Here is a 15017-nt window from a genome sequence, read left to right as displayed (position 1 = left end):
GGAGAATGGGTTTAGTCATTCGACTGTCCGACATTACTACTCGGATGCCATCTCCTACAATGGAATGCCAAACGAGTAACACCTCAAATCATCGCCACGCTCCATCTTCACCAAATGAGACGCCAAAAGAATAAGGCCTCACATCTCCAACAAAACAACTCAGGTTTGCAAATTTCACACTGGTAGTTGGAGATGAATTACATTAACTTTTTTAGCTTTTCCAGCATTATTGAACATCTCCTACTTGCCTTACAGCAAAGAGCAGGACAATTTCTCGGCTGCCCGATGACTCACCCCCTTAGGGAGACCAAAGAGGAGGGCTTAGCCTAAGGCATCCCAGCCTTACTCCCTGTGGAGTATGGGCCCAGTCCCTCCACTACTCAGCGTTAACTCCCGAGGAGACCCACCCCTCAAACTGACTGCAACGAATCGAGACAATCCAGGTTTATGATTGCGATAATGAATAAGTTCTACACCCCTCACTCAGTTCACTCCCCAAAGCTCACGAATGAAAAGCTAAAAGCTGGAAAAAAAAAAAAGAAGAACGCAAGAAGAAAGAAAAATATGTACAGAAAATTCCATTAATGTCATTACGAAGTATAGACACAAATGAAGAAAAATGAAAATACATAGATACAAGAGAAAAGTATTCAGTTGGCGCGATTGTTTGAGTGTATGCTTGGGATTAACTTCTTCCCTATCGAGGAACCTCGCTTCAATGCCGTCGGGTCCAGAGGGAGGTCCTGCACTTTCAGTGCCCTTAAATTTCTCTAGGGGTTCAGGAGCACATGATCCCTCAATCTCTCTAAGCCCTTAAAGTAGCTGTAAGACCATGTGTCATCACGAACCAAACGGACGTGTGACAACTCCTCGTGCAGCCGGGGGACAATGACTTTAGGATTATCCAGGCGAGACTGCAGGTTCAGATGATAGCTTTGTGGGCGGCTATCAAATGATCGGCCTTGGTAAGCCGGCTCTCTAACCCTACTGCCTAACTCATCTCGCTAGACTCCGCAGCACGAGCCAAAGCATTCTCAGCCTCCAAGTCCTTCACTCTCTGGGATTTGGCCTTGAGAGAGTCTTTCTTTTCTGTGAAAGACTGGGAAAGCTCCTTGAGCCACTTATCGGAAAGTATGCTGCTTCCCCAACCGCAAATTCGTGACTCGAGGCTTTTCCAGCTTCTCTTGCTGGCAATCGAAGGATTCTTGAAGGTTGTCCCTTGCTTCCTTAGTGAGTGTTGCTTCAAGAAGACACAAACCGGCCTCCTCCCGGGACCTCGCCAAGTTAGACTTAAGTTGGGCATTTCGGTGATGAAGTTGGAGTATCCTCTTCTACCTCCTCCGTCGACTGAATTGCACCTTGATGAGAGTTTCCTCTAACTTATCTTTTCTCTCCCTTTCTTCCTAGGCATGACATAAAATCAACCGTGCCAAAGATTAGAGTGCCAGGTTCTCGTCTTCCAACCCCTCTCGATCATCTACGATGAAGGCTGCCAACTGCTCCACGCCCTGTTATGAAAGTTTCAAGTAAGTATCAAAGGAAAAAGCGCTAATAAAACTTAAAAAAGGAATGTAACAAGTAGATAGCTAGCCTCGAAAAAGAACCCCTGAGCGTACTGACCACTTCTTGAACAGGGTTAGGACAGGCCTTGCCTATCGCTCACCTTAGAGCAGCATCCCCCTTCTCCTCAGAAGGATTCTCGATCAGGATGCCATCGTCCTCTGATGCTTCAGCGTCCCTCGCAAACTCCACCAAGGATGGACCTCCCCGGCCTTTGCCCCGACTTTCACCTTCTGTGGCGCGCTCAGGAACCTCACCAACCGCCAACGCATCAGTGCTAGGACTGAGGAGGGCTCCCTAGTCTCATTCACCGCTTTCATCCCTTCGTCAGCACCAGCCCTAGTCGACACCAAGGCCGTGATGGTGTCAATGAACGACAATGATGCCCTAACATCTACCAAACTAGTCGGGACCTCGCCAACCCCCACCGATGCTATTCCAACCCCAGCTTCGGCTCCCACCAAGGCCAAGGCAGGGATGGCGCAAGTGAAGGGTAATGGAGCCCCAACATCAACAACAATAGCCGAAACTTTGTTGACCTCCATTGACACCGCCTTGACCTCTGCCTCGAGTACATCCACCAAAACCCTCATAGCCCACGACACTGTTCTTGCTATTTCCTTCTCAAACACAACGTCGTCACCTCCACTGCCCTCCAAAATGGCCCAAGATGAGACAACCTCCACTTTGAGGGAATAAGTGATGGGAGATTCCGAGATAGAAACCCGGGAAAGAAAATCCTCGCCCATAGCTGGGCGTTCCTCGAACAAGGGTGAGGGACCCTCTCGATGTCAATCTCAGGGGACGAGACCACTACCTAAGACTCTCAAATAGGACAGTTCAAAAGGACCCCTTAAAACCGCAAGGAGAGCAACTCCTTTCTAGGCGAGAGTTCCACAATCCTCATATTGCCCTGTGGCGTTGGAGAAGAAATTTTGAGTGATTGTGAGAGTCTCTCCCGAGCTGTGTAACACCAGCCATCGGGAGGTCGCCCGGACTTGCTAAAGGAAATCAGCACTGCCTGCCTCTCGTGGAGAAGGAGAAGAAGGCACAATGTTAGGGGACGATACGGTCTTCTCCCCCATTTTCGATGATGGCTTTGGCCACTGAATGAGCATTGGAATAGAAGTCTGACGGGGTCGGCAGGAGGGGGGCAAAGGCACCGACTTAGAATTGCTTTTGGAAGGAGATTCCCTCCTGATTTTCTTCCATTTCCCCTCCACCGACAGGCTAGTAGAACGCCTACGGACTTGGAGAATGGTCGCCTGCATCGGTATGGTTCGATCAACCAAACACATGTTGATTGGGGGAGCCAAGTATAGCCGACGGTTGCTCTCATCCAATAAGGCCTCGGAAAAAATAGCATTTGGGTGGGCTTTCACCCAGACACGAATGGTCTTAATCCAGCTCACTTCCTAGGGAGTCGTCGAGGGTTTGAAGCTTTTGTCTTCACCAACAACCCCCCAGATGACGCGAATGGGATAGTCGCACCGGTTGAGCTGCCCGACCGGGAACTCCCATCCTCTGTCGGACAGGAAAAAGAAGCGCCCATTCCACCCTTTCACCTTGTTATAATGTGGCTCTAAATGAGCCAGAGTCTGGATAGATCAGAAGCTGCATGTGTTGCAATGTTGCTTCAAGAGATTGTGAGTAAGGAGGAACTCACGAGCCGTGAGGTTAGGGCACTTGGAACCTACCTCCTCTAGCGCCGGTCGCCAGATGATGCAACACAACACCAAGATCTTCCACGCATTGGGTGGAGTTGAGTAGGTGCCAAACAAAGGTAATCCAACACATCGTGAACTGGACGTTAGAAAGGCAGCCTAAGGCCGCTGGAAAACATGCTAGGGTACAAAGCCACATTCGAGGCATACCCTTTAGAATCTACAACGCTTTCGTTGGGGGACGACACCTCAAACTCAACGATGCCAGACACCTTAAAGTTTGACTTTAGTGACTCCAACTTGCAAGAGTCACCACCAACCACTAGGAGAACTCGTCGAATTTTTGTGACTCAGTACGAACCTCAGGAGGGTCTAGGCCCCTGGGAGTCCGTGAGGAACCAGAAGACTTTGCGTGCTTAGGGCTTTTAGGATCAGGGGTGAAGGGTTCTTGAGAGCCATATGAATAGAAATGTAGAAGAAGGGGAGGCAAGATGCACACAGAGGGAAGATTCAAAGAGAAGGAAGGGAAGTACAAATGACTCCAAGAAAAAATGAGAAAGCAAAGTGGGCTCCAAACGACTATGGGGTGGGATTTAAATGAAATCATTCTTGATATAACGTTAAGGTATGATTTAAATGATTAGAAAATTTGATGATTTAACATATAACATAACATATAACATAACACGTTCGAATGAATATATCATTATAATATAAAAGAATAAACTTGAAGATTAACGGTACTCGACAATACCTTTCGGGATTAGCTGGAAAAAAAGGTAACAAATTAAAAGAAGTAAACAAAAAAACCAAAAAAGAAACTAAAATCAATAATGACACACAAAAGGGACTCCATCAGTATTTATATTTATATGTTTGGCCACAAATGCCTACGTCCTTACCAGGAATAAGATCACATGAGAAAAAGTTTACTAACAAAAGAGAATACAAAGGGTACTGTTGAGACAAGGAGAAAGGTTCCAGTACTAGTGCTCTGTCTCTCTGGTAGGAGTCTGTACTCCCTAGTCTGTACTCTGGAGCAATAATTTGTACAGTTGGAACTTTTTGTTGATGGAGAAATAACTCTCTTTTTATGCCAAGAAAATAAAAGAAAAATAAATAAATAATGTTTTCTATCCATTTTTTAATCAAACATCACGCCGTATCTTACTCAATACATATGTACATGACGGACATTCTAAACCATGTTTTTGTCACCTGGTCGATCTATAGTATTTTTGTCTTTCATTTAGTAGTTAACAGTGTTATCACACTTTATTCTGATTAAAATTTAATTATTAATGACTATAGCTTTAACTTATTCAGGAAATCATCATTCTAGCTTAGACTCTAAAAAGATACATAAAAACTTTAAGTTGCCCGGTTTGTATAGTGAATTGAGATGATATGAGTTGAGATAAAAGTTGAAAGTTGAATAAAATATTGTTAGAATATTATTTTTTAATATTATTATTATTTTGAGATTTAAAAAAATTAAATTATTTATTATATTTTATGTAAAAATTTAAAAAAATTATAATGATGAGATGAAATAAAATATTTTCACTATCTAAATGAGACCTAATTTTTATTAGTCCTTAATATATATAGATTTATTCGTACGATATTAATGCACGCATCCTAGGGGACACATATATATAGTGTATATGGAAAATGATTAATTTCAACTAACACTTCTACGACTTTATATTAAATGAATGGTAGTTTTGTAAAATTAGATTTTATTTTTAATGAAATAATATGCTGTATTGATTGATTGTAAAATGACTCGTATCATATCATTACTTAGGGTTTATTTGGGGTTGCAGTAGAAGTTTTAAAAAATACTTAAACAATTTTAAAAGCTTTTTAATAAAAAAATTAGATTGTTTAGGTGTTACATATTAAAGTACTTTTAATCTCAAATAAGTTAAAAAATATGTTTGAAGAAACGTTCTTTTTTAGATAATGCAAAACGTAATTCAGATTTTAAAAAGACTATTAATGGACAAAAATATCTATATACAATTTTTAGATAATTACAACTAATTCTAACTTTCAAGGATATTATCATAATCTTTAAAAATTTAAATAATTGTAATTTCTATATCAAAAAAACTTTTTTAATTTATTTCCATACACACTTAACATGTTTGAAAGTGTTTTCAATATATATTTATAATAATTTTTTAATAGTAGAACTTTTTATTTAAGTTGTAAGCTATAAGTTCTAAAACTACAAACTATATTTCCTAGACTCAAACATGCAATTGGTTATGTTAGTAACAGTCAAAGGAATTGGTTCTTTCATTCCGGACATGAAATGCATGTAAGTTTGTTGGCCGGCATAGCACGAGCTTGTAACGATCGAGGAAGAGGTACTAAATTCAAAGTTAAACGACTTTATTGTCGTTTTGGCTGGATCACCCCATGCGACAAAGAGTCATGTTATATTAACATGGTGAACTATCGATCGCCTAAACGACGTCATCGATCACAGATTTCAATCAAGTTATAACGTTCTGACCTGGAAATAATTGTCTGCTATTATTATCGAAATACGAGCTGCAATGCCAGACTGCTAAAGCAATGAAAGTTTAATTTTTATATATTTTTTTGAGATTCTTCGAAATTTTAATTGGACATGCAACAGATTGGATCTAGTTAACGTATATAACTTCTACCGATCTCACGTACGTATTTACTGCAACAGCACGATTCATTTGGTTCAGAAACCACCATCTCCGATAAATCTCAATACAGCTACATGCAAATTTACGAGGCTTGATTTGACATCGTCGGTTTCATCCATTAAAATGATACTAAGAGTGATGAACTGATCAAATCTTGGATCGATCGCTTAATGAAAAATACGATTAAGATAAGCATATGTCATATATATATATATATATTCATAGCACTGATCATTATAAGGTAACTCATTATCAATATTACACTACCGGAGAGAACTAGTATATATATAGGTTACAGATGAAGAGAAGTGTCAACATCTGAGTCAGAATCAGAATCCTTGAATAAATTCAAGGAAGTGAGAACAGAGGCAGGTGTATGATCAGTAGGCCGCCACGACGATTCCATCGAGAGAGGGGCCTCGGCGCCTGCGCTCCCAGTAGTGTAGCCGGCATGTTTGCTCTGAGACGGCGGACAAATAGAGAGGGAAGCTTGGGGAGGTGACGACCTCGGTGGAAAGACCAACTCGGAGTGGAAAAACAACCTCGATGGCTGTTGATCGTAATGCATATTGGTGGTGGGATTGATCAGATTGAGATGTACATGTTCATGATGTTTAGGTTGGGCGAGCATTCTCATGAGCTCTCTTTGCTCTCTCATTTCCTTCACTCTTTCCAGCTGTCTGAATCTCTCCTGCAATAGAGCAATGGAGGAACGATTAATGACGGTACTGGAATCCTGCTCTCCCCTACCCATTTGAGAGAGAGATCAGAGAGAGAGAGAGTTTAATCACTCCTTTACAGTCTTCTTGAGCTTCTGAAAGTTGGGCTGGTGCGTGGAGGTGGAGTGACCTCTTCTATGTATGTAAGGAGTCTTGAATAGATTTTACAACATATATATAGGGAGTCAGTATTGTTAAGATCGTTCCCTTTTAAATTAAATGTAAGCAAGTTTAGTCGTCCAATGAGACTTTAAATGATTTAGAAAAGGACTAAGAATCGGCAACTATGCTGCAAAAGTCCAAGAAGAAGAGGTTGAGTAGCCAAATCTAAGGGGGGTTGTTTTTCCTAGTGTACGTGAGGAGAGAGGCAACAGCTTTGCTAAATAAGAAAAGGGTTTGGAGGAAAGTCCAAGAGAATGTTGAAAACTAGCGCATGGAACGATGTGTTGGGAGGAATAATAGGTGATGCTCTGTCAGCTTGTCCCAAAAAAAGCTCTCCTTAGCTTTGGAGGTGATAGGGGCTATAGATATATAGCTTACTTTCGTTGCCTTTAGAGCATTCCCATGCCTAAACTACTGAATTCAGATCAAATTTAAAGGAAGTTAAAAATCAGCCTCCCATTTCATTCCTTAAATTAAGGATTTCATTTAGAGATCTACAGTCGTTCCCCTTAGTTTAGGTGCGTGCAATTGCAGGAGGATGATATCTCTAAATAGTCTCATTTTTTACAAAAAATTTATATAAAATTTATCTATTTAGAGCTTATATCTAATATTACTCTTACAGAATATCAATTATTTTTTCAAAATTATTATTTCCTTTTCTTACAAACTCTCCACCCTCAGGAAATAAAATGCTTCGCTTTCTTTGTTGCAGCAGAAGAGGTGGGGATGGTCCGAGAGGATAAAGATGAAGAATTAGAAGAGGGAATAATCTCGAGAATTCATTATGCTTTCATTGAACAATAATGTATGACAAAGACAAACATACCAACATTCTCTCTCACACACAATATAGGTTTTGTCTTGGAGTTTTTGGCTGGGAATGGCATGCAGAAACGAAAGCTGCAGATGTACTACTTGAGCTGGATTGTGATGCTTCTTTTGTGAAGCCCAAGCGCTCGCGCGCCCCCCACCTCTATTATTTTCTTCGAAGTTCCAAGGACGGTTTGAGAAGACAGTATAAAGTGATAGATGGTGAAAGGCGTGCCATTTTAAAATCTCCATTATATCCATTTGCATTGGGCTTATAAATGCCTATACATGTAAAGGGACTAGCTAGGGAGCGGTCCATATGCCGAACTGCTTGGCCTACCAAAACATAAAAGAGTGATAATAATAGTACACATGTCATTTCTTTTATCAATCTATTTTAAATAAAAAAAATAATTATGTAAAAATTTAAAATTCAAATACAACATTTTAATATAATTTTATGAAGCAATAATTCTATAAATAGCTAGGAAAAGTTTTCAACACTACTACTCCATGCCATGATATCATAGATGATCAAGAAATGTGTTATACTTGCGTGATAAGATAAGTAATATTAGATACAGTTATAAAATATATAAGTAATATATACTCTCTTTAAAAAATATTTTTTTTATATAAATTCTATATTTATTTATTTATTTTCAAAAGGAGTGAGCAATATTTAATTGTAAATATTATTTCTCTAATACAAAAGACAGCAAATATCCTTTGTTGCCATCTTGAAAGCTTTTTATTATAAAGAAAGAATAATTTTTGTGATAAATGGAGATTTTAGGATGGTCAAAAGTACTAGAAAAAGAGATAATAAATAAATCTCAACAGTCACGCAAGACACCAAAAAAATTTAAGTAATCCAACTTAAAAAATAGATAGAGACAATCTTAAAGAAATTCACTAATAAAAAATAGAATACAAAAGAGCGATAACAGATAACTCAAAGAGAAACTACTTAATTGACTATTCGTATATCTCTTAAAACCTCTTAAAACTTCTCTCAATTTTCAGATGTATGCTCTTATAGACGAGATGTGCACATTTTTTTGACGTGAGTATAGACAAATTAACCATGACAAACTTTAAGTTAGGTAAACAAATAAGTCATGCACCTACGAGATATAGGTTTCTCTTTTAGCATGCATGAAAGCATGCTTGCATTTAATGCATGCAAAGAAAAATGACTCTCTTGACGTAGGAAGTCAAGCTCACTTTTCCTACAATAATTACCAAGAGGGAGTGAAAATAAATACTTGGGGATCGAAGGCATGGCACCCTGAATGAAGTGACATTTTGACAGTGGATGGACGTGGCTTCTTTGTTTATGTTGTAAATGATTTTGGTTTATATAGCATGTTTACAATTAGTCAGATTTTTAAGGTTTTTTGACACCTTGATTTTTTAATTTTTTTTGTAACTCAATGTGTTTTAATTGTTACCACAATGATCTCCATCGCTATTAATTCATTGAAGGTTTATTGATAAAATTATGAGGTTTCATTCAGCTCTTTGCAAGCCCAATAATTGCCATAATTAAGATATGCAGATTCTTGCCTTGGGGCCTTTATCACAGTCACGATGTATATTTGTACTGCTTTGTCTAATTTATACAGACATGAAGTTCTATATGGGAATGGGAACGAATTGTTTTTAATTGATAGTACCATATATAGCAAGCAATAATACCAAGTTTCCTCTCAATTTTGCTTCAAACTACAATGGTGTTATGACTTGGGTTGCATTGCGATCGTACAAGCACATGATCAAAGGGATTGAAAGTAGTAAGAAGGGCTTGTGGGGGTAGATAAAACACACAAAATGGAGAAAATAAGGGTATAGCTAGAGAGCTCATTCGAGGCGTGATTGAGCAACAGCTCAACTTGATAATTCGCTAGCTTAACCCTTGGTAGACATTAGGCCTGCACACCGTTCAACCCGCACAAGATTTGAACCCGACTCGACTCGACCCGACCTGTGTTCAACCTAACAAGAAAAAAACGACCCGAATTTAGTCGGGTCAACCCGTCTGCCAGTTTAGAACTTAAAAGCCGAAACTGTCCATCCCTACTCATCTTCCATTTCTTGAAGATTACAGACACGAGAAAGAAGAAAATTTTTCTTCTGCATTGCGAAAACCCGTCTGCCAGTTTACAGCCCAACAAGAATGGTCAAGTGAATTTATGGCTTCGCTCGCATCTTCCTCTTCATTCTCCAGAATCGCTTCGCCTCTTCCCCTTCCAAACTCGCTGTCGATTAGTTCTTCCACTCTTTCCATTTTCGTATCGACTACATTCTCCTCGATGAGGATGAGTTGGGTCTCGTGATGTTTATCTTCGGGCTACCAAAATGTTTTAAGGTGAGCTTTGTTGATAAATTTCTGGTTGCTTGGTGGACGAGGGCTTGTGATGAATTTCTGGTTGCTTGGTGGACGAGGGCTACATTATTGGGCCGTGGGGAAGTGAAGTGAAGGGAATTTCTGATTGCTTGTGATGAATTTCTGGTTGATTGGTGGACGAGGTACCCCTCTATTTTCCTTATTTTCTCTGTTTGAGCTTATGCTTGTTGCTTGTTGGAGTCGACAGGGAAGACAAACGGAGTCAACAATGATGACGAACGGAGTTGACGATGATGACGGAGAGAAATTGGGGGGATGGCAGTTAGGGTTTGAGATTTGGGGAGGGATGGCAGTAGGGTTTGAAATTTGGGAAGGGATGGCAGACGGTTTGAGATTTGGGAAATTTTAGTCGGATTGAAACCGACAGTTAGCGGGTTTGACCTGCAAGTTTGTTCAGCCCGCTTTTATCGGGTTGGGTCGGGTCGATAGGTACGGACGGTGCGGTTTGACGGCTTTTCTGCACAGCCCTAGTAGACATCATCCAATCTAGCAAGATTTGCCTTTCCATATAGCTAGACTAGTTTTAAGACTTGTTTGGATGGTGAAAGTGATTAAAAAATAATATTATAATAATATTTTACTAAATTTTCAACTTTTATCTCATCTCAACTCACTATCCAAATCTCACCTTAAACACCTCGCAGTGACAGCACTAGCCTAGCTAGTGGATCAGTTTTATTTTTCAGAATTTTAATTTTTTATAAGAGTTTTAGTTATATTGGATTATAATAAGCACTAAAAACACTAAGATTTCACTTTTTAAGAAGAAAATAATACTCAAACTCAATTAATGATAACCTTTATTTTTGGTATAGTCGTGGTAATAAGCTCAAGGGTTACAAAGTTTCTAAAATCAAGCTTTTAAAAATCTGCAAATTCTACATTTACAAACACTAAGAACACTATATATTAACCTGCCTATAAAAACTAACTCTAGGAAGGATGCCTAATTCTTGTCAATCTCAAAGCTGAATCCAACCTGCAATCATTCACACGGCCAGTTTTGACATCTGATCAGAAGCCTTAAAGTCCAGATTTCGTTTGGACGAACAATTCATTGTTATTAAGACTTTAATTCGTTTGAGAGAATTTTCGTTCTTTCCTATATATTATCTTATAATGAAGTTCTTCAAAACTCCGAAAGAGCTGTGCAGTCCATGCATGCAAGGCAGATCAATGTTGCTATCGATTCTAGAAGCCAACAACCAAATGATCAGGCTTTGAGTACTGGCTCTCTCATGAGATTTTGTAATTGCATGCCCAATGTGGTGTCTGGGAATGGCTGGCACCTCAATGTGTGGAGCTTGGGATTTCTCTTGTACGCGGACATATAATCGAAGGGTGAAGTGTTGTGAAAAAACGATGACAATAAAGTAAAATCAAACACAGGAAAAATAAAGAACAACAAGGCAATCAAGAGACCGTACGTACGTCTAAAGAATATAAAAATACTTCAAATTAAGTAATATTCTTTGGAAGCTAGGCTTGTGCTGCATGCTGAGTTCATGCTTTGTCGATGGAGTTCATGATCGATGCTGTTGAGGAAGAAACCTAGCTCTGTGATGGGGTTCGTGCTTTCTCTTGCTGATCTTTTTCTATGTTTTGTTTTCACTTTCCAACAAACATGCTATATATATATATATATATATATATATGTAGAGTAGATATAAAGTATTTTAGGTACCTAATCATGAATAGCCTAATTGTTTGACGAGAAAAAAAAGGGGGAAGCGCTTTCTTCGTCTTTCATTATCAGATGAGAGAAAGGGTCAGCCATTGTTATCTTATCTGCAATTATTAAAGACAGCTACCGATTCGATCCATCCGAAGAATAAAATGATGAACCCAATGTATGTAAACATCGTATGCATGTGATTCATTGGGAGGTTGTGATCTAAAGCTATGACGACTCAAGTCTGATCTGAGTTGCTCCAAGAAACTCTCCAAGATTCTTTACAAGAATAGGTCGAGTGATTGGGGCTATGCATGGCTGTCACCGAAGGCCACCAGGCCATTTCGGTGGTTGCTCCTCGCCTCAGATCCTATGCACACTTGATCCTGGAGACTCCTCAGCCTATCCCTGAAGTCATGGTACCATTCCGATCTCACAAACTTGTTGATGGAGAGGTATGTATTATTTTTTCTAAAGATGAAGTGGACCGTTCGGCTATACCTTTTCAATACTCTCTAGTATTGAAATTTCTCAGACAAAGACCCTCTCTTGATTCCATAAGAGCGTTCATTAAAACCAGATGGGGTCTATCAAACCAACCGATTGTTTCATCTATGAGTAAGCCGCGGAATGTCTTCGTGCGACTGGGTTTGGAGGAAGATTTTGTTAAGGCTTTTGCTCGTGAGAATTGTGAAATCAATGGAGTACCGTATAGAGTTTTCCATTGGACTACTGATTTCCAAGAAGATCAAGAACCAGTCCGTGTGCCGGTGTGGATCACGCTGCCAGGTCTTCCACCAAACTATTATCATGAATCTTTCCTTCGTAGCATTACGGCTCCTATTGGAAGATTTATAAAGCGAGACAACCCCACTCGATGCGCTACTCGTACAGATGGTGCAAGATTCTGTTTAGAGATGGATATTTCTAAAGAGCCTATTCAAGCGTTGTGGATTGGTACCCCCCGTAACCCCCAAAGTCTTTATCAAATTATTGAGTTCGAGACCTTGCCGGCATACTGTCCTAAGTGTCATGTTCAAGGCCATAACTCCAAGACTTGTAAAGGTGAAGGCAAGAAACGTAATGTGCAGATGAAGGAACCAAAAGACAAGGCAACGATGGAACAGGTCTGGGTTATCAAGGAATCCAAAGGTGGGAGTCTTGTTCAGAAGGGTGAGTCTAGCAAGGTGGATGAGAGGCAGTTGATTGTGGAGGACCGTATTCCAAATGATCAAGTAAGGGAGAAATCGGATGCTGACCGTATAAATGGTGTTGAAAACAGAGGAATGGAAGCAGTTCCACAATTAGAGCAGGAAGCGGTTGATGGTGAATCGGGTTCCATAATTCAGGTACCCATAGATCCAGTTATTGACCAGGTGGGGCCTGGTAGTTCAATGGACGTAGATTTGGAGGTGGTTGATCTTGAGGAGGGGATGTTGTTGGAACCTAAGCCGCTAGATGAACATGCAGGTTTGTGTTCGGGAATAGACCAAGAACGTGTGGCGTCGGGTTCGAAGACTGATATGGCAGGTTTGCAAATGGGGGGCATGCTTGCACCCATTATGGAATTTTTTCATACAGAAAATCTTGAAGGACGAACGCTGGAGGAGGCCTCTGTACAGGAAGGAGATGCTTCAGTTTTTGAGGAGGTTGGGCGTAAGAATTATTGCTCAGATGGTCACACTTGCTCAGATTCGGACTCGGAAGGGGCAGTGGATCATTTAGCTAAAGACAAAATTGTGGTCTCGGATTCAGATTCTCAATTGAATAAGAAAAGGAAAGGGAAAGGTATTAAGCTAAGAGGTTCTTCCAGGATCGTAAATAAGCCCGCCCGGCTTAATTTATGAAGCCTTATTTATTGTACTGGAATGCTCGGGGGATAGGTACGTCAAGAAAGCGCCTTAAAAAATTGGTATCAAAATTTCTTCCTCAAATTCTTGTTATTGCTGAGCCAATGGTAAGTAATTCCCGTTTAGATTTGTGGCGTGATTGTTTGCGATTTGATTATTGTTGTTCTAATGTTAATGACGGAGGTAAGTTATGGATGTTTTGGGTTCAGGAATTAAATCTTGTAGTTGAGTATATGGGTGATCAATTTTTGACAATTCGTATTGATAATCCTAATGTTGTCCGCATTACTTTTGTATATGCGAAATGCTCCTATTTGGAGCGTAGAAGACTGTGGGATGTTTTGATGGCGGCTAATATTCACTAGTTACCTTGGATGGTGATGGGTGATTTTAATATTATTAGGAATGATTCGGAGCGTAGAGGGGGACAGCCAAGATTAGCTTTGGCTATGGAGGAGTTTAATGATTGGGTGGGTGCTTGTGGTCTTCTTGATATGCCTTTTTGTGGGAATTCTTTTTCCTGGTGTAATGGTCATTCGGGGAGATCTAGGCAATGGGTGAGGCTTGATCGTTGCTTTCTTAATACTGCGGCTCTTGATATTTTTCCAGATGCTAAATTGGAATATTTATCTCGTACCTCTTCTGATCATGCACCAATGTCGATTTTTTTGGAGAATCAGTTTGTTTCTTATGGTTATCCTTCTTTTAAATTTCAGCAAATGTGGGTATCTCATGCCCAATTTTTTGAATGTGTTTTGAATTCTTGGAAGGTGGATGTGGTTGGAGGCTCAAGCTTAAATGTGCTGATGAATAAACTTAAAAGACTCATAATTGCTTTGCGAGAGTGGAATAAGCATGTTTTTGGGAGGACGGAATTTCATATAGCAGAGCTTGAGGCTCGTATTAGGGGTTTGGAGGTCAGTCTGCAATCTGAATATATCAAAGATGTAGAGGATGATCTCGTGGTTTCACAATTGGAGCTTTCAGTTTGGTTGGAGAGGGAAGAAAAGCGTTTGGCTCAACAAGCTAAACAAGGTTGGATTCAGAAGGGAGAAGCGACATCCACGTTTTTCCGTGCGGTCAGTCGTCGTAATCATAAAGTGGTGAAAGAGATGAAACTTGCAGATGGTACTATTCTTTCCTCACCAGAACAGATCCATGACGGGGCTATTTCTTATTTCTCACAATTCCTGGAGGTTGGTTCTTGTTGTGAAGAGCCGAATCTGGGCGGTTTGGTCATTCCTATTATTTCACAGGGTGATAATGAATTTCTGTCTCATATTCCATCATCCCAGGAAGTTTATGAAGCTCTTTGTTCCATTCCGGAAGATAGTAGTCCAGGTCCTGATGGGTTTGGATCGGGATTCTATCGTTCATGTTGGCATATAGTGGGTAATGAGGTTGTTGATGCGGTTTCAGAGTTTTTTCGAGGTAAGAATCTTCCGAGGTTTTTTAATGCTACTTTCTTGGTTTT

The 15017-nt window shown here is 40.0% G+C and overlaps 1 protein-coding gene across 1 annotated transcript; it reads right to left on the bottom strand.

The window, feature by feature from the left end:
* Positions 1-6209: 6209 nt before the first annotated feature.
* Positions 6210-6671, bottom strand: LOC109018138. Its single transcript, XM_019000325.1, has one exon. The coding sequence runs from the start codon at positions 6669-6671 to the stop codon at positions 6210-6212; it is 462 nt and encodes a 153-aa protein (XP_018855870.1).
* Positions 6672-15017: the final 8346 nt, after the last annotated feature.

The sequence above is a fragment of the Juglans regia genome, chromosome 3 (genome assembly GCF_001411555.2).
Source record: "Juglans regia cultivar Chandler chromosome 3, Walnut 2.0, whole genome shotgun sequence".
Lineage (NCBI taxonomy): Eukaryota > Viridiplantae > Streptophyta > Magnoliopsida > Fagales > Juglandaceae > Juglans > Juglans regia.
Note: the sequence above shows the minus strand (reverse complement) of the source record. Positions and strands in the feature narration are given on the sequence as shown.